Source organism: Phocoena sinus, chromosome 14, assembly GCF_008692025.1.
Source record: "Phocoena sinus isolate mPhoSin1 chromosome 14, mPhoSin1.pri, whole genome shotgun sequence".
NCBI lineage: Eukaryota > Metazoa > Chordata > Mammalia > Artiodactyla > Phocoenidae > Phocoena > Phocoena sinus.
Window position 1 is genome coordinate 86,577,319 of NC_045776.1, and position 26,327 is coordinate 86,603,645.

General features: G+C 46.8%; 1 protein-coding gene across 8 annotated transcripts in view; it reads left to right on the forward strand.

Annotated features, from left to right (window-relative positions):
- GLT1D1 (glycosyltransferase 1 domain containing 1) overlaps window positions 1-26,327 on the forward strand; it is a 157,526-nt gene that overhangs the window by 73,302 nt on the left and 57,897 nt on the right. For 4 of the 8 annotated variants that reach the window (XR_004353093.1, XM_032653985.1, XM_032653982.1 and 1 more), the window contains 3 exons: window positions 8,048-8,091; window positions 9,496-9,616; window positions 17,208-17,306. Coding sequence is in view for 7 of the 8 variants with exons in the window: in XM_032653985.1 (XP_032509876.1) it covers window positions 8,048-8,091; window positions 9,496-9,616; window positions 17,208-17,306 (264 nt within the window). In the remaining variant the exon portion in view is untranslated. Of the gene's footprint in view, window positions 1-8,047; window positions 8,092-9,495; window positions 9,617-17,207; window positions 17,307-18,819; window positions 19,324-20,937; window positions 21,326-26,327 lie in introns of those variants that run through there. The other 4 variants (XM_032653986.1, XM_032653981.1, XM_032653983.1 and 1 more) reach the window with 3 other exon arrangements.

A 26,327-nucleotide genomic window follows, 5' to 3' on the forward strand; every position in this document is an offset into this window, starting at 1 on the left:
AGTTTTCCCCATCTGTAAAGTGGGTGTGACTAAGAAAACGTAACGTGCCTCATCGTTTCTTGAGAGGCCAAAATGAGTGCATACTTGGCCCAGCGCCTGGTTCGTAGGCAGCATTGTACGGGCATTACATGAAAGAACTTTCTGTGCTGATGTTTCCTTTCTGTGTTGACATGCTAGAATTCTGTTTTAGCTGCAGAATGGTTTAAGGCATTGGTTTTCTATTAAAGCTTCTTTGATCTCTTGGTACAACCATCTCGGCAAAGCTTGTGGTTTCTGCTCGCAGTGGGGGGGCCCGGAGTGGGTGCATTTTCTGATACTCTTTGATAAGCATTGTGGTAGGAACATTCGGCTCGAGCACGACAGCTTAATGACTTTCCACCATAACTTCGTATATCAAAGATGACTTTCCTTAAGCCTGGGAGTTGAGACAATATACTTTGCTAGAAAGTAAATAAGCTTAGAAGGAGGAAATGAGAATTTTCTCTGCTGCTTGCAGTGCTTTCACTTTTTAAAATTTCATAACATGTGCTTTCATTAAATAAAAATATCTACCCTTCTTTTTTCTTTGCCTTGTGTTTTGCTCCCCTTGGCTTCACTAAGAGATTTGAAAATGAACTGATGTGGAAGACAAACCCAGAAAAGTTTAATGCAGTTTGTACTTTCAACTTGAAACTTGATGTTATACCTTCAAAATTGTAGTTAAAGGGTTAGGTATTTCAGCTATCTTGTAAAAAAATTTTTTTCCCTTCATGAATTCTTTTCCCCTAAATAGTTAATCATGAGAACAGAAAAGTGTTAAAAAAAATTAAAAACAGTGGGGCTTTCCTGGTGACGCAGTGCTTAATAATCTGCCTGCCAATGCAGGGGACACGGGTTCAAGCCCTGGTCCAGGAAGATCCCACATGCCGCGGAGCAGCTAAGCCCGTGAAACACAACTTCCAAGCCTGCGAGCCACAACTACTGAAGCCCATGTGCCTAGAGCCCGTGCTCTGCAACAAGAGAAGCCACCGCAATGAGAAGCCCGCGCACCGCAATGAAGAGCAGCCCCCGCTCGCCACAACTAGAGAAAGCCTGTGCACAGCAACGGAGACCCAATGCAGCCAAAAATAAATAAAATAAATTTATTTAAAAAAATTAAAAACAAGAAGAATTTCTAACTAAAATTTATCATAAGTAAAACGTGCATGTCAGAATTAACATGTACTGCCAAAAGAAGTCTTTCATTGCACTGTTTATCTTTTCATGATGGGATGTTAGGGTTATAATGCAATTCAATGGTTTAGGATAATTTGAAGGAAAAGGATCAGAAGTGGGAAATGGAAAGGTAGAGCCAGTATAGAACTAGCATGACGTTGGGAGGAAAATGAACATGTCTAAGGAGAAGAGATGGACAAGTACCCCAAAAAGTAGGCCCACTTTTGGTGGGAGGGGGTAGAAAAGTTTGGGAGGAGATGTTACTTCTGGTTTGGATAACTGGGCAGAGTTTCTCCGAAAGTTGACATTTGTCTGTGCCTTGGGGGATGAATGGGTTTTAGGGACAGAGGGTGGCATTCCTGGTGGAGAGGAAGACATGCAGTTAGGAGAGAGGTGAGAAGTGGAGAGTAAATGTTACGGAGTCCGTGCTCACATTGCCCACCGCACGACAGGCCAGCAAGTCAGGAAACGAGTAGCTGGGGCAAGGAACAGCAGCTTTATTTGGAAAGCCAGCAGACCGGAAAGATGGTGGACTAGTGTCCCAAAGAACCGTCTTCCCTGAGTCAGAATTCAGGCTTCTTTTATACTAAAAGGGGAGGGGGTGTGGCTGGTTGTCACAGACTTCTTGGAATCCTTTGTTCTTGCAGCTGTTCGTGAAAGTCGATCACACTGTTCCTGTACACTTCCAACAAGACAAATGTTATTCTCTGTCCTGCAGCTTTTTATCTCCGTGTGAATGGAAGAGTGTTATAGCTTTAAGAATGGGCTCTCCTGTGTATTCTAGGCTAGAGGCAACATTCTTAACTTGTAGCAAAAGCAATAGAGTACAACAGTTAAAGTAAAAGAAACAGATCCAATATGGAGTCAGATTTGTTCTTCCCTGTGACATAAATAAGTAAGTAGGTAGGGGTTCCATAACCCACATGGGCTTTGTATAAACTATATGATAAAAATCCTTTGAGTAGAAACCAGAGGGGCAGTGGAACTTGGGTAAGAGTGCCATCTCCAGAGTCAGACTGCCTGAGTTTGACTCCTGGCCCAGCACCTTCCTCGCTGTGTGATCCTGGCTAAGTTACACCAGCTCTCTGAGCTCCACTGTCCTCCCTCCTAAAGTGGGGATGATGATTGCAGGATTGTTAGCAAGAAGTAATGCACACATAGGACTTGGCATAGCGTAGGTCCAGAGTAAGCAGCGAGTGAGTACTGACTGTTAACAGCAACAGTTAGCAATATCTCATGTGTGGCTTTGAGTTTATTCTTTAAAGATCTTTCTGGCAATAACATTGTGTTGGTAGTTCCTTGTGTCCCTCTGTAACCCCACTGTTGCCCCTAGCTTGAAGAGCTCCAGCCTAAGGACAAGGGGGCTGAGTAAGGAGGTCTCTGTTCAGTGGCTCCTGCAAAAATGACTGCCTGCAAGTCCACGGAGGGTGAAGCCCCCAGGAAGCAACTGACTACAAAAGCCTCTTGCGAGAGTTCTCCCCGAAGACCTAAAGAGACGTTTCTCCAAAGAAGGCATACAGATGGCCAACAGGTACATGGAAAGGTGCTCAACGTCGCTGACTATTAGAGAAATGCAAATCAAAACTACGATGAGGTACCACCTCACACTGGTCAGAATGGCCATCATCAAAAAGTCTACAAGTCATAATGCTGGAGAAGGTGTGGAGAAAAGGGAACCCTCCTACACAGTTGGGGGGAATGTAAGCTGGTGCAGCCACTACGGAGAACAGTATGTAGGTTTCTTAAAAAGCCAAAAATAGAGCTACCACATGATCCAGCAATCCCACTCCTGGGCATATATCTGGAAAAACCTATAGTCCTGAAAGGTACACGCACCCCAGTGTTCACAGCAGCACTATTCACAATAGCCAAGACATGGAAGCAGCCTACGTGTCCATCGACAGATGAATGGATAAAGAAGATGTGGTACATATATACAATGGAGTATTACTCAGCCATAAAAAAGAATGAAAGAATGCCATCTGCAGCTACATGGATGCAACTAGAGCTTATCATACTAAGTGAAGTAAGTCAGACAAAGACAAATATCATATGATATCCCTTATGTGTGGAATTAAAGTATGACCCAAATGAACTTATTTTCAAAACAAACTCAGACACAGAGAACAGATTTGTGGTTGCTGGGGCGGGGCGGGGGGGGGGGGAGGGAGTTGGGGGGTAGAGGAGGGATGGAGTGGGAGTGTGGGATTAGCAGATGCAAACTATTACATACAGAATGGATAAACAACAAGGTCCTACTGTAGAGCACAGGGAACTATGTTCAGTATCAAGAATATGAAGGTTACATATATATATACATACATATACATATATATATATAACTGGATCACTTTACTATATAGCAGAAATTAACACAACATTGTAAACCAACTATGCTTCAATAAGATAAAATAAAAAGAGTGCGCCCTGTACTGGAGAGGTGAAGAAACTCATCGTTACAGGACTGTAGCAGCTCGCGGAAAAAAGACGTTACCACGTCCACTGAACTTCTGATTGGCAGGCGTTCCTTCCCGTGTCTGGTGCGAGAAATTGCTCAGAACTTCCAAACAGATCTGCACTTTCAGAGTGCAGCTATCTGTGCTTTGAGAGAGGCCAGCAAAGCCCGTCTGGTTGTCTTTTTGGAAGACACCAGCCTGTGTGCGATCCATGCCCAATGGGTAATAGGCCAAGGGACACCCAGCCAGCATGCCGCTTACACCGAGAACATGCTTAAGATGACTCAGACGGGAAACCTTTCATTGTTTAAAAGAAGTTCTCTTCTTTGACAGTTCTGAATGTTAGGTTTTTTGCCCGCTGATGGACGCCAAAGGTACCTAAGTGTTTGATTGCTGACTGGAAAAATAGGGGGCAGAAATCAGGGATTGGCAGTTTTTCCAGTTTCATTTTGTATGTGCATTTTTAATGTAAAAGCAGAGACAGTAATTCAGGTCATAATGTTTCAGCAAACAAGCTTCAGAAGTTGAATTTTATAAAAATTATAAATAAACCTGTTAAAATATTCTGGATAATTCCAGCGTTTGGATTTTCTTAAAGCAAGTAAATTTCTTTTTTAAAAAATATTTATTGGAATATAGTTGATTTGCAGTGTTGTGTTAATTTCAGGTGTACAGCACAGTGGTTCAGTTATACATATATACATATATGTATCTCTATTCTTTTTTAGATTCTTTTCCATTATAGATTATTACAAGATATTGAGTATAGTTATATACAAGATATTGAGTATAGTTATTGAGTATATATTATACAAGATATTGAGTAGAGCTATAAAGTAGGACCTTGTTGTTTACCTATTTTATATATAGTAATGTGTATCTATTAATACCAAACTCCTAATTTATCCCCCCCCCTTTCCCCTTTGGTAACCATAGTTTTGTTTTCTAGGTCTGTGAGTCTATTTCTGTTTTGTAAATAAGTTCGTTTGTATCCTTTTTTTAGATTCCATATAAAGCGATATCATATGATATTTAAAACAAGTAAATTTCCAGCTGACGGCAACTAAATGGTCTTTGCAGCATTTTAATCGTACGGTAGATTCCATCCATTCACGACACTTTTCTGAGTTGCTTTACATACCTGTGTTTAGTGGTTTGTGTCTTCTGTACTGTTCCTGCAAGTTTGTTATTAAAATAAATTAAGCTATAAAAAAAGTCTAGGAATAGTTTCAGTTTCTTTAGGCATCCAGATTTGCTGTGTTCGCCGTCAAAGTGATGTATGATCTCGGGGATGTAAGTGAGCTTTGCATTTCTGGTTCCTTGGGATACATCTCGGGCATATGAGTAGTTTGAAGGATTTGGGGTTACACACACACACACACACAGCATTTCCTTGCCAAATGGAACTTAAATGAAGTTTCTGGAAAACACAAAATTATTCAGTTAGTATGATAAACTCTCTAGGGATATCATATTCATTAAACTGACTTGGATTGTAATTCCTGGTACGTACTGGTGAAGTGTGAATCTGCTTTCACTTCTAAGCTCATCAGCAGTAACAGGACGCGCCGGCAGACACTGCATTCGTAAAATGTGCTCACACCCTCATCTGCCTCTATCTTTTTTTTTTTTTTTTTTTGCGGTACGCGGGCCTCTCACTGTTGTGGCCTCTCCCGTTGCGGAGCGCAGGCTCCGGACGCGCAGGCTCAGCGGCCACGGCTCACGGGCCCAGCCGCTCCGCGGCACGTGGGATCTTCCCGGACCGGGACACGAACCCGCATCCCCTGCGTCGGCCAGGCGGACTCTCAACCACTGCGCCACCAGGGAAGCCCTGCCTCTATCTTTGAAGACACGTTTAGAAATTTGTCTTAACACGTGCATAAATTTAAAAATATTTTGTCAGTTATTTTAAAATTGTTTTCATTGTTAACAACACCATTGGAGGGGTGGTGCAGGGCACAACCAGTCTATGGATTGTTTCATTGAAGAGTTTGCAGTTGGATGAACCAGATGTGATGAATATATTCTGCAGCTCCATCCTAACTAGGCTCACAGGGACGCTGTGACAGACGGAAAAGTATCCCTTAAGATCCTCTTGGTACCTCAGTAAGTAAACTGGCCTGAGAAGAGCTCATTGTGCGCAAAGAGTGTTATAGTTTGGCCTCTGATGGTTGGGAATAAGGTGTGCTCCTCCGTGGGTACGATGATTACCTTCAGGTGTCCAGGTGTCTTTCTCTTGCTGAGAAGTGTGGCAGTATCACTGGGAAAGTACACATTTGAGATTAAGTGTATACATATTTTTGTATTAGTGGTGCAATCTGCAGATTTCATTCTTCTTCTTTTCTGTTTTCTTCTACTACTTGTATAGCAGTTACTATGTCTCAGAAATCGCTGTAAGCGCTGAACGTGTTTCTCATTTTATGAGATGAAGAACCCAAGGCCCAGAGACGTCCATTAATGTATGCACGGCCATGTGACTAGTGACTGGTTTTGGGGGGGATTTCACCCAGGTGATCTGTCTCCAGAGCCCCTCTCAGCCTGTACCGCCTCTCTTTCTGGCCTCTGGATATCTACATACAAGTTTGCTTAAAAACACATGGCGTCAAAAATGTTGGTATAGCGGATCAGCTTGAAAACACTGCTCTTAAATTTTGCATTAATTCAACAAACATATCGACCACCAGGGATGCGATAGGACAAAACACGGTGCCTGTCGCAAAGGACACATTTCCTCCAGATGTGGAATAGGAGTGAAATGCAGACTCAAGCATATTAGATTGTAACTAATTAAAAAGTTGGACTTGGCTTTTTAATTAATTAATTTATTTTTTAGTTTTGGCTGGGTTGTGTCTTCGTTGCTACGTGCGGGCTTTGCTCTAGTTGCAGCGAGCGGGGGCTACTCTTCGTTGCGGTGCGCGGGCTTCTCGTGGCGGTGGCCTCTCTTGTTGCGGAGCATAGGTTCTTGGCGCACGGGCTTCAGTAGTTGTGGCTCGCGGGCTCTAGAGCACAGGCTCAGAAGTTGAGGCGCACGGGCTTAGTTGCTCCGCGGCGTGTGGGATCTTCCCGGACAAGGGATCGAACCCGTGTCCCATGCATTGGCAGGCGGATTCTTAACCACTGTGCCACCAGGGAAGACCTGGACTTGGCTTTTTAAAACTTGAAATATAATTCATATGCCATAAAATGCACCATTTTAAAGTATATAATCCAATGGTTTTTAGTATAGTCACAGAGTGTTGCTACCATCACTCCTATCTAATTCTGGAACATTTTCATCACCCCCTCAAAAATCCCATACTCATTAGCCGTCATGCCCCATTCTCCCCAGTCCCTAGCAACTACTAACCTACTTTCTTTCCCTATGGAATTGTCTATTCTGGACATTTCACATTAAAAAGAGCCACAATTTATGGCCTTTTGGGTCTGCCTTCTTTCACTTAGCATCATGTTTTCAAGGTTCATCCACATTGTAGCATAAATCAGTACTTCATTCCTTTTTGTGGCTGAATAATATTTCATTGTATGGACAGACCACATTTTTTTTCCCATGTATCAGCTCATGGATGTGCCCTTGGCTTTAAAATTGTGTGTCTGGGAAGGCTCCCTGTTAAAAATAAAATTTTAATGTGGTCAGATCCTTTGTCTTAGATGTACCAAGGGTTCCAACTCCTTCTGCCTCAAAGATCTTATGACAAAATCCACCACTGTAATGAACCAGACAATCCTTCCAGTGAAGTGTTGTGTTGTCCGATTTTCCCTTGACTATAAATGACTTCTGTTTCAAGACCTTGAGTTGGGTGGACGGCTCTTGCGCTTTTGTACCTGGGGCTTCACCAGGCTCTTATCTTACAGGCCAGACAGGAAACAGGGATATAGTTGTCCCCCTGTATCTGTGGGTTCTGCATTTGCGGATTCAACCAACCATGGATTGAAAATATTCAGAAAAAAAATTCCAGAAAGTTCCAAAAAGCAAAACTTGAATTTGCTGTGCATTGGCAATTATTCCATTGCATTTATATTATATTAGTATTGTCAGTAATCTAGAGGGATTTAAAGTATACAGGAGGATGTGTGTAGGTTATATGCAGGCACTACACCATCTTATATAAGGGACTTGAGCATCTGTGGATTTCAGTATCTGAAGGGGTCCTGGCACCAACCCCCTGTGGGACGACTGAGGGACGACTCTCTATGTATATTTCTTTAAACTTTCTCTCAAGTCCTTCTCTTTCCTTTATTACTTTGTAGTAGCTGGACTCGGGGGTATTATTTCCTATTTGATTTGTTTTTGCCCTTTCTGAATTGTTAGGTTTGGCTCTCTTGCCATAATCTGCAATTCTCTTGAGACTTAGATTCACTTCCGGCTTTTCCTAAAATCTGTCTTTGTCTCTTTTCAGGTTGATCCAGTGTTCACAAGGGAAGTAAAAGCCAAAGTAAAGAGGTAAGTATAGGTGTTTTGCAGGAGAGGAAACCTAGTGACCGATATATGATCCCAGTTCCCAAGCGCTCAACGTGTCCCAGGCTCTGTTCCCAGCAGTTTACTAATAATTCCTCCTTTAATCGCCTGTGCGATTAGGGTGATCCTGTGCCATCCTAGGCGCTATGATTTTCCCCATTTACAAGCCAGGAAGCTCATATCCTAGAAGCATCAGCAGTTCCCTAAGGGGTGGCAGCATGGACACACGTGTGAAGACGTGCAGCCTCAGTAGGTCAGGAAATTCCCAGGAAACCCACTTTGAGGTTACAGTTGTCACTGATCACATTGGCCAGAGCTGAAAAGACTTAAAACATCTGCTGGTGACGGTGAAAATTGCTGTCACCCCTTTAGAGGGCAGTTTGTCAGAGTCTTTGTTATCAATTGCATTTGTCTGCCAGTAACCCGATAACACTGGCTTACACACCCTGGCGCTTTACTGCTCACATAAAAAAAATCTGAGGTCGTTGGTCCAGGACCAAGTAAGACTTCAGCTCCTGTCTTGCTGTCCTGCGGTCCCTACCTGTGGCTTCCATCCCTAAGGTGACAGTGGCTGTAGAACTCACGCATCACATTCCGAATTTTAAGTGGGGAGATGGGGAAGGGCAAGAGCCAGAAGGGTTACCTCCCATTTGGGTCAGCCCCTTTTTATGTGAATTTCCTCACACCCCCAGGATTCCAGCTCCTCTCACTGGCCACACCATCACCCCAGGGGACTGGGAAACTGATTTCATCCCCATATGCAATCAGCTGTCTTTACGTTGCTCATAGATACAGAAATGCATGTATGTGAAAGTATAACCAATTATGTGAAAGGATAACCTCAAAATCCTGAGAATGGTGGAGAGGGGTAGGGGATGGAGAAGAATGTCCATATTTTGGGGCGAAAGAAAAAAGAAAACAAAACAAAACCTATGGGACAAAGTGCTGGGAACCTGGGTATTGGTTGAGTTTCTCTATTTTACTATTTCTCTCTGTTTATGACACACATCTATGATTCTCTTTCTGTGTATCTTTAAAAAAGAATTTGAAGAAAGGTTGCATTATTAGGAAAGGTTTGTTTTCTAAATCATTCAGAGAAAAATGGCAAGAGCTGTATCTCTGACGTCCAGTATCTGAGAAGCACGTGTCTCCTTGGTCAGAGGGCTTCAGAATGACGGCGGGTGTGTTAACAGGCTTCCTCTCTCTCTTATCAGGGATGGATGTAGAATAGATTCTCACTCCAGTATGGTTTTCTGTATTGAATCCTTTAGCAGTGATGCTTCCCTGTGGATCTAGGGGATTTCTCCAAAATCGCCGTCTCCCCTTCTCCCAGCCCCTCCCCGTAAGATTCCCAGCCGTAAGCTCTCTCTCTGCTCCGTGTTGTTCCAGGACCCCTGGGGTACGATTGATCGGGGAGATGGCTCGGGAAGACCTCCACGCGGTCGTGAAGAATTGCTTCGCGGTGGTGAATAGCTCTGTCTCTGAAGGCATGTCAGCCGCAATCCTGGAGGTAATGATCTAATGGGTACTGAAAGTGGAAATATGAAATTGTCCATCACCCCTTTTCTCAGTTATGGAGGTGATGCCTTTGTCAATAACATTGTGCGCTTCTCGAAGCTAACAAAGTGAAACGGCATTTCCTCGGGAGTTCTAAAGTAGTTTTAAAGTTCTGTCTGGGGCTTAAGAATACTATTTTCTTTCTCCTTGCCATTTTTCCTTGCCAGCTACAAAATGAAATAAAACTAGGATAGTGTCGCCTCTCTGACTCGCCACTTAGCTTCAACGGGAAGGCGGCTGAGGCTATGACGGGTCGGGACAGGATGTGGGGTGAGGGTGTGTTTTGTAGGGAGCCTCCTTTTGTCTTGATGTCTCCTCCCTCTTTTCAGTGTGTCCTATGATCCCAGAATTTAGGGCATAAGAAAGGGTTGGGCTTGGATTTCCCGGGCGGTCCGGTGGTTAAGACTCTGCGCTTCCACTGCAGGGGGCACGAGTTCGATCCCTGGTTGGGGAACAAAGATCCCGCAGGCACTGGCGCAGCCAAAGAACAAAAGAAAGAAAGGGTTGGGCTTGCGCACATGGTGGGGGGTGGGGCTTCGTACACGGAGAAGAGTAGTTGCAGATGGCACAAGGCGGTGGGGGTGAGTGTGGACCTCACCTCTCTGTCTGGTGTTCAGCTCTGAAAATCTCTTACACTACTTGGGCTAAGTGTGCACAGCCCAGCACAACCGTGCAGTCTGTTGCTGGAGTTATCTGTGTTTTGCAGGGAGAGGCTGAGATAAAAAGCCCCTGCGCTTGATCCTGGCAGCCTCTGGATTGAGCGTATCAGCTCCTGGGTTAGAGGGACTTAATCCAACCTCACAGCCCTTTGCAATCTCTTCTCCTCACTGAGCGTTTTATGTGATGGGGTGTATTACCAGGATCTCTTAAACTGCTTCATGCCGATGACCTGAGTAATCCCCAGTGTGCCTCTAATGCAAAAGGATTTTCCTTTCCCTTATTTCGCTGTCGGTTCACAGCACACTGCGTTCCTTTTCAAGAGTGATCTTGGCAAAGAGGAGACTCTGTCCCTCCCGTCATAACCAGCATTCGGTGCTGGATTTTCTTCATATCATTAAATCACAAGCCATCCCTCGCATGGCGTCTCCTTTAGTTCTCACACAATAGATGCCTTGTTAAGTCCTCGTGGTTAGCGCGTGATAAAACTTGCTGTAGAAACAGAAACGTTTGGTGATTGGCCCTGCAGGTCTTTAAATCGCGTTTCACATCCCCTTTCTCACGGTGCTAGTTTCTTACTTCAGGGTCTACTTAGAGCGATGCTATTATTTTATCCTAAGTATTTGTAACATCCATTTATTCCTTTGGATGTTAGTTGAATTTACCAGCCAAAGTTACACTTTGTGAATTTCAGTGTTTCAGAGACCCTGATAAATAGTTAAAGCAGGAAAAAAAATCATGCTCCCTAAATTTAAGAAATGACTGATGTCCACGTCTAATATTTTCTGTGAATTGGCATCATTTAAAAAAGCAAACAAAGAAAACCAAAAACAAAATACTGTGGGCGGGGGTGGTATATACTGACGCCTGTAATTCCGGTGTGGAGAAGCTTTCGAAGCACAGAGCTTGGATTGGTACCATGTTCATCTTCAGCCAGATGTTTGACTACCTCAGTCTAAGCCTAATGACTAGCATTAATCTCCGTTGTGCTTTAGAATCAGCTTTGGACTAGAGCCACTGGAGCGATACATTGTACTCTCCCTGTTAGCTTTAAAAATGTCTGTTCTTACAGTACCACGTCCTCGAGCCATTGCCGGATCGCTCCTTTGTATGTAAATACACATTTTTTTTTCTCCCCCAACTTCTTAAGAAAAGGTAAAGTGGAATTCGGGAATGCTTTTCTAAGCAGCACACACAGCAGTTCACTGCAGATTGAATTGCTGTCAAATTTCATTTACTTCAAAGGAAAGGCAGCTGTTAGCAATTCTGTGTGCCTTCCAATGTGGACACTGTGTTCCTTTTGAAAATTCCAAAATAACCTTTGGGCTGAGGGTTTTGAATGAAACTGATTTTAGAGGAGTCCTGTGGAGGGTGGATTTCATTAGAATCAATTCAAAGAACCAAAGCGGTTAATCACAGAATAAGTGCATATCACTTTTGAAGGAAGGGATCCTTTGACCTTTCAGAATTAACTTTGTTTTGTCATGGAAGCATGTAAAAATCCATTTGCTGTGGCACACTTCTTTTCTTTTGCTGATAAACTCCAAAAATCAAGCGTTAGCTGGACGCCCGGGCAGTAGAGTGGACATCCCTGCAACGAATCTGTGGTTTCAGGTTTGGGCTTATGATGGAGTTGAATTCTACACAGAATTAGAAGAATACAAAAAATTATTATTATTAATTTTTGTTTTGTTTTGGCCGTGTGGCATGCGGGATCTTAGTTCCCCTACCAGGGATCGAACCTGGGCCCCCTGCAGTGGAAGCGCGGAGTCCTGACCACTGGACCTCCGGGGAAGTCCCAGAAAGTTATGTGCTTATCCCACACTTCCTCACTGGGCTGTCCTCCCTGCCCTGGAGCGCGCGCGCGCGCGCACACACACACACACACACACACACACCACACACACACACACACACACCCAACCTCCAGGTCAAAGTTTTCACTGCCCCGAGGAGAGGAAGGCATCTTCTAAAGCAAAGAGCAGTAAAAAGGTAATTCTTGGGCTCTTAGCTTCCAGGCCCAGGACCTAGTGATGAAAGATTCATTTCAGGGCTTTTCAAGGATAACTGTGACCCTGTGTCATTTGACCTTGGCTAATTTCAAAAGTGTGTGGGGCAGACCTGTGCCCTTCCCACTTTTAAAACGGGAGGGCTTTTGGAGTTGTCACAACTAGGAGGCTGCTCCTTGCAGTTAGTTTGGCGTGGAGGGAGTGCAGACAGGCAGAGCATTTTTCAATGTGCAAGACGGTCTTTGCGTCAAAGGTCTGTCCGCAAGATGCCATTGGCGTCCCCGTCGAGAAGCGCTCTAAACCCCGTGGGGTCAGATCCGAACCCCGTGCACGCACATCAGTGGGGCACTCGGACCAGCCGCATCCCCACGTGACAAGCAGTGATCACGGTGCTGGACGTATGCCCAGTTAAGGCCGCTGAAATGCACGCAGACCTCTCTGCAAGGAAATCTGGACCCCAGAGGTTTCAACCTAGGGTGTGCGTCAGAATTCCCCCTGAAGCTTAAAAAACCATCGGTATGCACAGCGGCGCCCTGCAAAAGCTCTCTTGGCTGTGCTGACGCGGAGCCCTGGCGGCCGTGCTTCCAAAGGCTCTTCTGCGTGTAGACTGGGGGCCGTGTCTCTGGAAACCTCTGTTAACCCCGCTGAAGACGGTGCACCAGCGACAGAGCTTTTCAAAAAGGTCAGATAGGAAGCTTCCACCTACCTACTGGAAGGTTGAAGAGCTCATCAGGGGGCAAGAGAAATTCAGTGACTGCAAACTCGACCGGCTGTTAGGTGCCCCTTCAGCCCTGATGTTTCCTCTTTTCTGTCCCAAAACGGGGCCCCAGATTCCAGGTTTGAGCGACTCTCTGCTCCAAGCCCCACCCCCTCCACTGCCCCTTTCCCTCCACTGTCACGACCAGAAGGGGTTCAGAGGGCGAGCTCGCCCATCTCCAAACACCATCTCACCCGAGACATTGCCAGGCCCGGTTCTCGTCAGGACCAGCGTCACAGCACTGCTGTGTTCCAGGACTTTGCCTTTCTTGCAGACACAGTTTGTTTTGAAAGAGGTGACTTCGCACCTGAAGAAAGTGACTTGTGAATCAACCATCTGATTCCTTAATGCCATGTCTTGGCTCTATGAAAATAGCATTTCCACGTGCTTACTTATTCTTAAGATGCCTCCTTTCTTGTTTCTCTTTTTTCTTTTGTTGGCGTATAGTTGATTTACAATATTTTGTTAGTTTTAGGTGTACAGCAAAGTGATTCAGTTATACATATGTATATCTATGTATCTATATTCTTTTTTTCTGATTCTTTTCTATTATACGTTATTACAAGATATTGAATATAGTTCCCTGTGCTATACGGTAAATCCTTGCTGTTTATCAAGACGTCTCCTTTCTTAAAGACAGTTTATTTTTAAGAGGGGGCTTCGAAATTAGTTTTCTCTGAATATACAGCTTTCAGAGAACATTTAAGTATCATCTTCCTCCACCCAGCTCACAACTTCAAGACTCAGATTGTATTTCTCTCTCCTTTTTTTTTTTTTTTTTTTTTTTTTTTTGCGGCATGCAGGCCTCTCACTGTTGTGGCCTCTCCCGTTGCGGAGCACAGGCTCCGGACGCGCAGGCTCAGTGGCCATGGCTCACGGGCCCAGCCGCTCCGTGGCATGTGGGATCCTCCCGGACCGGGGCACGAGCCCGTGTCCCCTGCATCGGCAGGCGGACTCTCAACCACTGCGCCACCAGGGAAGCCCTCTCTTTCTTCTTGAGGTATAGTTGATGTACCTTGTAAGTTTCAGATGTTCACCATAGTGATTCACAATTTTTAAAGGTTATACTCCATTAATAGTTACTATAAAATATTGGCTATATGCCCTGTGCTGTACAGTATATCCTAGTAGCTTATTTATTTTATATGTAGTAGTTTGTACCTCTTAAGCCCCTACCCCTATCTTTCCCCTCCCCCTTCCCTCTCCCCACTGGTGACCACTAGTTTGTTCTCTGTATCTGTGAGTCTGCTTCTTCTTTGTTTGTTTTTTTTTGGGGGGGGATTCCACATATAAGTGATATCACACAGTATTTGTCTTTCTCTTTCTGACTTATTTCACTTAGCGTCACGCCCTCCAAATTCATCCATGTCGTTGCAAATGGCAGCATTTCCAGATTGAATTTCATTCTTTCCGCTGAACTGCAGTTTTCCTTGAAGGCAAGGAGCATGTCCTCTGCAACCTTGAACCCTCCCCCAATAATCGATAATCAATAAATATTCATTGGATTGAGCAAAGCTAAACTACTACACGGTATCACCTTTTTGACTCGCCTTTAATCAGCTGGTCTCATCGCCCAAACCTCCAGTGTCTTGCCCTTTGCAGGTTGATGATTATTTGTTGAGTGAGGGACAAGGAATGGGTGATCTCACTGGCCCACGGCCTTACTTGTGTGTTGGGTACTTGGTGTGCTCTGGTTGATATACAAGTAAGTCTATACTACAGGAGGAATGATGGGATCTTTTTTATTTTTTGCTGAAACAGGGATATAAACTCTGTCCTCCCTCAGGATCGGCCGGTTCTGAGATTCTCTGATGGCCAGTTTTATAGATCTACACTTACATCTTCATATCTGTATTTATAGAATCTCCTCTCAATCTGTGTGTCTGCCACAGTTTCTCTAAAATGCACCGGTGCTCAACAACATCAGTGGATAAATGTACCATTTGGATTGGAAGATGCTCCAGGGCCCAGCTGGGACAGGGAACAATGAGAACAGAGCTAGCCGTGTGCCCTGACGTGTGTGATCAGCCTCTAGCGAGCCTCCCCTCATCCCCTCATCGGTGGGATGAGATGAGACAGTCTGGAAGGTCTCAGCTACGTGGAGGATTCTGCAGTCCCTTGACAGATGCCTTGATGAGCTAATGACCTGAACAGGGTGACGAGCAGGGAAAGGAGCCATCAGACATCATGTCTTCTCACTCACCTTGACTATATTACGACCCTGTAACTTACATAGTCAATGTCAGCTTAAGCCATTAACCACCTAAGTGGTATTTGTGCAGAATGACATCTGAAATTTTCATTTATTCTGGAAAGTTTAGCCCCTCGTTCCCAAATGATAAAACTGGAGCCCAGGAAGAGGTCCGGTACCGGGTGTCGAACTTCGACTCCATTTCCCCAGAATGACTGATGAGCAATGAATTTGAGACCCGCCATGTTAGTCGAGGGCAAAGCCTCCACCAGGGCAAGACCAAGGTCTCACAAGTCCTGGCTTGTGCCCTTCTCCAAAATACCAGATTGCACCCACGGTATGTCAGAACCCAGGGTCCAACCAGTGGGTTCATAAAGCACCTGTGACCCTAACGTCGAGACGTGGCCGTTTTGGGTGACTTTTTGCCTGTGCTGCTGAGTTTCTTTGTTCCTGAATGTAGTGACAGTGGAAGGTCCCGATTTTTACCCTACAAGACGAGAGCGGAATATCACGACTTGGAGGCTTTCTGTGACCATGAAAGGCCACCATGAGAGGCTGTCGCGGTGCTGGGGAGGGGACTCTGAAGCTGGGGGCAAGCAGGAGGGCTCCAGTCCGAGCAGCCAGCCAGCTCCAGTACCGTCCCCGATGGTGGCAACAGCACAGTCTCCGGGGGGGCAGAAAGGAGGGCTGTCCTCTCCTCCGACCTTATGCAGGGACTGGGTCTCAAACTCAACGTGTACTGGGAAGATACAGGCGACACAGAACCAGAAAACCAGGTGAGCTCACCAAGAAAACTGCTGACGAGAGAAGATGATCCTAGTGTGAACCGTTGACTTACGATTAATTTACGTTCAGATGCTTCTGGAACTTTTGATCCACAAGCATTGGTTGAGCTCTTAACTATGTGTCACACATGGCCCCGGGCACTTGGGCGTTGGTGGCGTTTGTGCCATATGAAGTCCTTGGTGTCAGAGCTTCCCATGGTAATATACTAAGCGGCTAAGATTGGGGAACTTTACCTTTCTGAAAACCGAATGTCACCCCTTCGTGACCAAATGTTTATTACGTGAAATGAGACACCGCCTGCCGAATTGGAGTGCCTAAAACATCCTTGTGTAGAGTAAGAGCCGGAATATTGGTTTGCTGATAGCATCCCCTCAGGGCTGCCTCTGGACACCAAGGTGTGAAGGGATGTCCCTCTCACCTGCTGAAAGGCACCTGTCACATGAAAGCTGGGCTGGCCCCTGTGAAAGTCACCATGGGAGAGTCCATGCAGGGAGCTGAAATGGAGCTGGGAAGGGCTGGCCTAATCCTGTATGTTTCTAAATGCCCCCCTACCGGGCAGGGGAGGCCAACACTGCATGCCACGCTTCTGGGCATCTTTCTGAGGCCTCGATGCCGGGTTGTGCCGACTATGGGGTGCCCCAGCCTGGCTGATCCCAGCCCTTTGGGACTGGAAAGGCTGCTTAGTGGATACTCGGAATGATAAATCGTGCTTCTCCTCACTGCTGTGCGCGTGCCAAAGGGACGTGTGCAGTCCTGGTGGCATTCGTATGGCTGGCTCTGGGAGAAGATTACTCATCAGGGAAGGTAACGACGGTAGTTAAAAATGTATACTCCACGCTGCCGCCGAAGAAGTTGGAGAGAGAGGGTTTCTTTGTGACGTCGCAGTAACGACGTCAGACAGACCATTACAGCATGTAGTTTCCCAAGACTTGCAAATACAGTCAGTCATTAAGATTCAGTATGTAGTTGGAAAGTCTGGGGTTTGGACTGGGAAATCATTTTCGGCAAGCTTTTGGGGTACTTTTTGTGCGGTGCAAGGGGTCCAGTTAAGCTAAGAAGTTATTCTCCCACAGACTGGCTCATCTGGCCACAGAAGCTCTTAGAGCGATCGCCCACCTCTCCTTTGTTCTTTTCGTCCTTGCAGGCAATGGATTTGGAAGTCCCTGTGTTGGCAAGGAACATCCCTGGGAACGCGGCAGTGGTGAAGCACGGAGTTACAGGATTGCTGTTTTCCGACCCTCAGGTAAAGGAGGGTAATTTCCCCATGTTCACCTGGTCTGAGTAGCTTTCGTCTGTGTGCGGTGATCAAGATTCTGTGATTTGCGTCTTTGTGATTAGCTCTTGGCGTTCCCTTTATAATCAGTAGGAGAGAGTGTGCAACACTGTGTCACCGTTGTCACGTGGGCAGCTGCCTGGACGTGTCACTAAAAGAAACCTAGGGACTTTCAAGAAAGTCGAGACTTGAGTTCTATTTCTGAGGCCGCTGGTGATGATCATTGTGACCTTGAGCCAGTCCCTTCCCCTCTTATATGCTTGGGTTTCTGGTTTCTTTTTTTTTATTTTATTTTATTGAAGTATAGTAAATTTATAGTACTGTGTTAATTTCTGCTACCCAGCACGGTGACAGTTATACATTATGGACGTATTTTTTCATATTCTCCATGATGGTTTATCACAGGATACTGAATGCAGTTCCCTGTGCGCTACAGTAGAACTTGTTTGTCTGTCCGTCCTACAGATAGTATTGGGTTGGCCAAGAAGTTCGTTCAGGTTTTTCTGTAAGATGTTACTTTTTGGCCAACCCGATAGTTTGCATGTGCTAACCCCAAACTCCCAAACAGACTTCTGGTTTCTGAAGCAGGCACTCTTCAGATAACCATCCTACACTTCCAGGACATCTCCTGGTGTTCAGAAGACTGCCATATATCTGGTCCCTTGCAATCCTTCAAAGCAGTGTACGGAAGAGGCAGTGTAGTTGTGTTTATACACGTGTGTATCTGAAATTAAAATAAAGGTGAATGCAGCTGATAGTGGGCCCAGCTGGTGGAGCCAGTGTCACCTGGGGCACACCTGTGTGCCAGGACCTCCCAGGACGTGTGTGAAGGGGTTCCGGTCACAGAGTCTGAGGTTCCAAGAATGTGCCTATACTTGAAGCCCTTGGGACCCTGTGCAGGGCGTGGAGCCTGAGTCTCCAAGCTCTGTCTTGGCCTCCGTACGATTACAAGAGCTAATTATAACTCTTGCTCTTAGAGGTGTGATGTGGGCTGAAGGGGTTGATACACAGGGCTGAGCGGTGGTCACGGCACGCGGTCAGGGCTCTGGGTCCCCGTTATCAGCAAAAGGAGAGCCCATCGCTGCTGCCTACGGCTCGTGTTCGGTGGCAGCAAAAAAAGAATCTTAGGCCCACCCTTTGCTCTTCAAGTCTTTAGATTTAGAAATCAGGTTCTTGTCACTATCATCTTTATGAAGGCACATGTTATATAACAGAAATAAAGGGATTTAGACTTACAAGCTCGGGTCAACGCCAGTATTTGAAAATGCCGTTTTTCACCTTTCCTATGGCAGACATTTAATCCCACTTCGCTTCCCCTTCCCTCGGGGAGGGGCGGGATTGCAGGGAGTCGGGCATCACCAGGTGCTGTGTGGATGCAGCCGCTCACCTGGGAAGCAACTGAAAGAGCAAAGGGCAGGCCCGGGCTTATCAGTTACCGTCTAACAAAAGGCACATCTAACACGAATACCTTTCCTTTGAATAGCGGCCCCTAAAAGCTGAAACACGAAGAGTATGCAGCGGTTCCTTGCCGATCCCCCAGACAAAGGCATATGGCTTTTTACCACGTCCTGCATCTCCCAACGTCAACGCCAGCCAAGCTGGGGGTCACAGACCATTGTCTCCCCGTGGGCAAAGAGATTTTATTTTCATCTCCCCAAACCCCATGTCTGTTTATCTTATAGCTCAGTTTCAGAACACTGTAATTTTGTCAGTGAGTGTCTGAATAGCCATCACTTATAAATGGCTGTATCGGGTCCAGTGCTAGAACGAGAGCAGTCTGGCTATCCTGACTTCATTTCACATTCCTTGTAAGGCATTCCTTTCAATATTTGCAAATAACTGTCCTGTCTCCGACACGTCCAAGTTATTTCTGCGTTACCGGCTTCCTGTGAGTTACCAGACACAGTTCCGCAGCACTCATACAGTTAAGGCGTGGGCTTATTTTGTTCCCAGCGCTTTAATGTTACTTTTACAAAGGATGTTACAAAAGAACAGAACGCTCTAGGGGGGAGCATCTGGGGGGAGGCTGCGTTTTCTTAACACGTTTTGAAAAGCGTGCTCGACGCGGCTGTCACACGTGACTTTGTTTTATAGTCACGAGCAGACTCGACCTAGCACGGAGTGGGAGCTGTTGCTTCAGAGCAGACATGCATTTTCCGTAAGTCAGTGGCCTTGGTTACTGTCGTCTAGCTCAGGAGCGCAGACGGAAGCAGCCACTGGTTTGTCGCCAGTGTTTGCAAGGTTTATTCCAAGTGTGCATTCAAATACGTATTCAAAGCTCCATTTCACTTATTGAGAAGGGACTTCCATGCCAGGGTGTCAGCCTCATAAAGTTAATGTAGATAAATGCATAGACAGATAGATACATAGATACAGACAGACAGACAGACATATCGAATGCAGAAAAATCATACTTTGGATTTTCAACAAAACGATGATTAAAAGTATTCAGCTGTGGTAGGAACAAAATAATCTCTATTTTTATACACCTCAGCCCCGGAAAACCTTAATTGAAGTGAAGCTTTCCAAACCTACTAAACGTTGATTTTTTTTTTTTTTTTTTTTTTTTTTTTGGTTACTGCGACAGTCCCATTCTTTTTCTTTTTAAGAAGAAAAGAGCTGAGCTATTTTATGGCCACATTCTATAGCTTCAAAATTAAAATCCATTTGACATTTATTAGAAACTGTGGATCCATTTCCTCTCTCAAGGACAGACTTTTGAAGTGTGGCCCAAACTAATTTCGCTGGGAGGTTCTGTTTGTTTTTTAGGCAACTATAAAAAAAGTCATAACTTTCGGAATAATGATGATGACGACAGCTAACATTTAGCGCATGTGTGTTATGTGCCGGTGTCTGTTCTTTGCCATCAGCATGGATTTACACTTCTATTAAGACTGTTTCATTTTAAATCTTTGACTTTTGATGGTCCATGAACAGTTTAACGTTTGGAAGAAGCAAGGCGTGTTGGAGACACATCAGCCTCCAAACTTTTGTTTGGGCAGAGCTGTGCTTGGGTCTTGAGTTTTCCCCCTCGAAATCTGAGCGATCCTGGACACGTTTCTTCTTCCTGTGCTCGTTCCTTGATCCGTAAGATGCAGATAACGATGCCCGTCTTCGGGGAACAGCAGAAAGCACGTGGGGTGGAGTGCCGTCCTTGGGCTCAGAGGAAAGCCGCGTGGACGCAGAGTTAATCACGTTCACGGTGCGCCGCTGGGTGAAGTTGTTTGCTGCCGCTCGGGAGCTGTACGGTCTGCTGAGCTCTTAGGTTTAAGCAGTGGAATTAAGCTCAGTACAGCGAGACGTTCTCCTTGTGAAATCTGGCCAGCGTCATGCAAAATATCATTTCTCTCTTTCTTCTTTTTATTTTTTACTTAAAACAATTTTTAACTTTTTAACCAAACATCTAGAGTTCTTAGATGTTAAATACAACTGTGATGTGTAAGCCCCCAACCAGTCCCTCTGAAATGTAAAAGCACAGATGCAGGCTCGACCAGTGTTTGTTGGATTTCCATTTAAGCCCAGAGGAAACTCTGGGCAAACTCTATGTGAACTAAAATGGAAGTCAGTCCAACATTTTTTTTTTGCATGGATTTGTCCACAGGGTGACCGTATTGTTCATTGTGAAAAACCAGGTACCTTTGAGAGTGAAAGGGGTGTTATTGATAATTATGCTGGGATGACGGCCATGAACCTGAACCAAATGACCTAGGTAAGGACCGTCTGCTTGAAGAGCTGGGATCAGATGCATAGCTGGTATTTGTTAGGGATCAAGGGTGCGTCCAGCCACGTAGGGGAGGCACAGTTTTCTAATAGCCACGTTGAAAGAAAATAAAAAGAAACAGATGAAATTCATATCAATAATATATTTTATTTAACTTCACCTATCCAAACTTGCATCATCTCAACATGTAATCGATATAAACAATGTTTTTCCCCATCCCACCTGCCCGTAGAACTGACCGTTGGTTTCAGTGCAATATAAACAATTTTTAATGAGATCTTTACATTTTTTTTTTTCGAGACTCTGAAATCCTGCGTGTATTTTACCCACCAGCTCATCTCAGCCTGGAGATTAAATTTGTATCGAAATACTTGGTTTGCATTGAGACTCCATACCATTTGCAGCTGAAAAAGTAGATTCACGTGTCCAGGTTGTTGCAAGTATACTTGTAAAGCTTTGTAATACCTGAATCAAGCACCAGTGTCAAAATTTCAGTTTAAGTCCATTCAAGTGAATAATTTAAAATGCAGTTCCCGGGCACACTGGCCACATTTCCAGAGCTCAGAGTGGGTGCTGGGCGGCACTGCTCCCCGGAGAGGGAGCGATGGGGCAGGTGGTCCCAGCCAGGCCTCCTCTGTGTGCCGGGCACCACTATAGGGACCTTGCCTGTTTCTCTTACTAATCCTCATGGGAACCCCACACAGGTGTTACTGTGATGATCCCAGAGAGGGTGAGGCATTTACCTTCGAAGCTCAGCGGGAGATGACAGGGCTGGGACTCGAGGTCTCAGCCTGATGGGTGCTCGGCCACCCCTGAGAGCGTTTGCATGGTTCCTCGTGTGGCTGTCTCTCCCTCTGTCTCTGTCTTTCCTTCTTTCTCTGTCTCTGTTTTTCCCTCTATCTCTGTATGTCTCTGTCTCTACCTTTGTCTCTGTCTCTCACTCTCTGACTCTCCCTCTCTCTGTCTTTGCATCTCTCTCTCCTTCTTTGTCTGTCTCTGGCTCTGCCTGTGTCTCTGGCTCTCGCCCAGTTTTCTGTGCCTGTCTCTCCTCCTCTCTGTGTCTCTTTCTCCCATCTCCATCTTTCCTTCTTTCTTTATCTCCGTTTGTTTCTGTCTTTCCCTCTATTTCTTTCTCTCGCCCTCTATCTGTGTCTCTCTCTCGGTGTCTGTGTCTCTCCCTCTGTCTCTGTCTCTGTCTCTGTCTCCCTCACCATCTCTCTCTTTCTCCCTCCCTCCCCTCCTCTGATGCCTGGGCAGAGAGGGGACACTCTTCCATGGGACCATCCTCTAAAAGGATTCTGCTCACCACTTTGTCCGACTTCTTGGGGAGAACGGACCTCTTTCTAAGGCCCAGTCCTGCTTCGCTTCTCGGCCTGTGGCTGGTCCCTGGGGTCACAATGACCCAGAGGGCTGGAGGTGGTGGGGGCAAAGGGACGCCTCGGGTGGGCACAGCGCTGAGCAGTGCTGCACAGAGTCGGGCTTGGCCAGGTGAGAAGGACGAGGATGGAGCCACCAGGTGAGGCTCGCCGCTCTGGAAAGGCCAGGCCAGGCCAGGAGCCAATGAGGGATGGAGCGCAGGGCCCTTCCCGGCTCTGGTCCAGGCTTTTGCACTCCCGGCCGGCAGGCAAAGTCTGACGTTCTCTTAAAATAGGAGGACGGGAGGACCGTTTTTCTCTGCTTGTGGACTCTCCACCCGCCTTTACAGGGCAGGAGCTGCATCTCGGAACTGACCTTCTGGCCTGACCTCTGCTGGCCGCCCGTGTCTCACAGGCTGCGTGTGCGACTCTCAGACCCGCCGGCTGTGCACACCCGCTCTGTGTGTGAACAAGCACCTTGTGGTTTGGGGGCTTTTTGTTTTTTTTTTGAAAGTGAGAATGTTTAGCTACTTTATTAGATATATTCAGTTTCAAGGCTCTGACCATCCATAATCGCCATGATGCAAAACATGTGTTCACGTGTAAAAATACCCCTTCAACACGCTTTAAGAGGAATAACTGTGTTTTGCAATCTATGCGGCATGAAATAGAATTTGATGCTTAGAAAACCAACTAATTGTAGTTTGGGGGCTTGCGATCGGGAGAGCGGCCTGCCTGACCCAGCCTGACCACACCAAAGGGACCCTCGGCCCCAGCGCTGCCGGCCGGTGCCCTGCCCATCACCCTGTGAGTGTGTCCCTCTTCCGGGGGGCCTGGTGACAAGATGTCGGTACAGCAAACGCGGTGCCCAGCCCGCTCCAGGAATCAGCCCTGTAGGTGCGTTTGCAGCTGATCCTGAAATTCAGAGTAAGGAGATGATGGTGACTTCTTGGCACTGGCAGAATTCAGGTGCAGGTGCCTGTGCAGGATCCTCGGGGGCTGCAGCTGCCAGGGTGATGCTGTAGCAGAAGGCGCGGGACCCCGGCAGCCAGCTCAGGCCCCCTCCCCGCGGCCTCCCGGCCAGTGCGGCGTGCGCATACACGAGCAGCCCCGCACCACCGTCCTGGGCTCTGTATCTACGTGCTGCTTCCATCCGTCCCCGCCTCTCAGGGGCTCTGTCCCCAGAATACTGCTGTATCCAGACCCTTACACCCTCCCCCCATTCCAAGGCACTACTGGGTCTTGTCCGGACGTTTAGAATAGCTTCCTCCGCTCCATCCCACGCACTCTCCTCCTAGCAGCCAAAGGGACCTTTATAAAATGCAGATGCCGTCCCATCCATCCCCGCTGCAAAACCCCTCTGTGTCTTCCTGTGGCCGTAGAGAAAAGACACCTCCCGACTCGGCTTCCGGGGCTTCACGCCTCTCTTCCTCTGCTCCCTGCCCACCCCTGGTTCTTCCCGCAGCCGGGCCGCCGGGAGCATCCTTCCCCCTCGGCTTCACTGTCTCTTTCTTGAGAGGCTTTCCCGGTCACCCTCCCCCATCTTCTCCATCCCCCCCCACCCCCGCCCTGTGCTGTTCCTTCGTAACCCTCCGCGCAGTTCACACGCGCGCCCTTGCTTTTATCATACATGACCTCCCCACCCGAATGAATGATGCCCCCCAGGTTGGTGGTCATGCTGGCTTACTCACGTGGCCCCTCGTGGTGGTCCTGGCACAGATGGGTGCTCCGCAACTATCAGGCGAGGTACTTACCCCAGGGCATTAAAGGGATCATCTTTCTTGGGTAGTAACCAAACACCTTTGGTTATTTTAGTTTGATGTGAATCTACACCGCATGCCACCCAGGTGTAGTTGAACTGCTTTCCTTTCCTGTTTTCTTTGCCAAGTAGCAGAGGACAGCCTCGGCCTCTGAGCTCTGCCCGGACTCCCTCCCTGGACGGTTCTTCCCACGGCCTCGCTGACGTCAGCACTCCTTGGGTGACACTGCCAGTTGATGTCATGCTCCTGCCATCTCCCCCGAGTACGACCAGGACGACTTAATTGCAGATTTCCTCGCACATTTCTTCTGGGTTTTGCTCTTTCCCTCTGACTTTCTGCCGCTGGCAGCGTGCCCACCAGAGCCATCTCCCGGGTGCACGTCTTCTCTTCCAAGCCTTTCCTCACTTTCTTCCCTCTCCTTCCTGACATTCTCCTCTTCCCTGCCTCCGAACCAGCCAGGGGGACGTGAGCGATTTTCTGCCAGCTCGTGTATTGAAATGACGCTCTGGTCGGAATCTGGGAAGCAAGAGAGTGGGAGACACAGAGAATATTCACTATCCTTGCTTTTAGTTTAATCAGTAGTTCCCAAATCTCATGGATCTGTGCGGTAGCTTTGTAGGTTTGCTCCATCCTCCCGTGAAGCAGCCAGGCCTGGTGGAAAAGGACCCCGACTCTGGGGCTGCACTGTCTGAGTTTAATTCCCATTTCTGCCACTTACTGCTGTGCTGCCTCGGGCAGGTTCCTGGACCTCTCTGTGCCCCTGTTTCTGTCTCTGTGAAAAGAGTCATAGTGATAGCACAGAGTCCTCGTCCCTTTTCTGCAATTCCAAAATCCAAAAAGCACTTGAAAAACAGTTTTATTTTTAGTAAGTTGGGTGCCAAAACTCAGTTGGCAGCAAACTCATATCTGAGCTGATGTGAAGTTATTCGTGGCTTTGTTTATCCTGCTTGGTGGGACGATTCTTAAGTTTGATTTGGAAGTTCCGGTGTGTTGTTTATGGGGCGCTGCGTTAGACCCCTAGAGGGCATATGTTACTAAAAGGGAACGTAGACCATTTTATTAAAAACCCCAAATCCTGGATTCTGAAACATGACTGGTTGTTACCTGGGTATAAGCTCTTGCTAACTGTTGACTGTTGTTATAAATTCTGACCAGTTCTGGCGCCTGTGGGAGGCTCTTGGCCAGAGACCAGGTGTCACCGTTGAGCAGGTAGAGAACAGGTTGGCACCTCATCGAGGCTTTCTGCTTGACTCAGCCAGGGACTGAGAATTGAAAGACGGTTCCCTTTCTCACCAAGTGGTCCACGGTCGTTCGCTACCGCTACCTCTCACGGGCCACCCGAGAACAGTGGTCTAGATCACAGGCCAGAGCCTCCAGGGCTCTGCCCCACCACTCCTGGGTATCGTTGGGTTTGGGGCCTGGCTGTGAGCGGGCTTGTTAGACGCGAGCTCAGGAATTGTCCTGTTAAAGGGCCTGAGCTTGCAGTGTGAGTGAACAGGACGCATAGCCAGACTCTGCAGCCGCCAGTCTCGGAAGGGACGGGTGGGAAAGAGCCAGATCAGACTCCCAGCTGCCACCATTCGACAGCCACGGGTCATGGTCAGGGGCCCGAGCCCCTGCCACCTTCTCTGGCTCTGCATCGGGTGTGCAGTGTGCATGGGGATGATCCACCGGGAAGTTGCTTCTGCACCTACCCAGGTTGGCTTCTGCTCCCACATCTGCCCAAGGTTCTCACGCTGTTGTTGATATTCATTTTAAAGTCAGCCGCTCTCTCTAACCATTACGTTGTCATGGGAACAAGCAGCCCTCCCCAAACTCAGTTATCGCTGCTGCAAGTTTCAAAGATAGGCTGACCATGGAGAACAGTATGGAGGTTCCTTGAAAAACTGAAAATAGAGTTGCCATACGATCCAGCAGTCCCACCCCTGGGCGTATATCCAGAGAAAATGATAATTTGAAAAGATGCACCCAGTGTTCATAGCAGCACTATTTACAGTAGCCAGGACATGGAAACGGCCTAAATGTCCATCAACAGATGAATGGATAAAGAAGATGTGGTGTGTATACACACACACACACACACACTCACACACACACACAGTGGAATATTACTCAGCCATAAAAAAGAATGAAGTAATGCCATTTGCAGCAACAT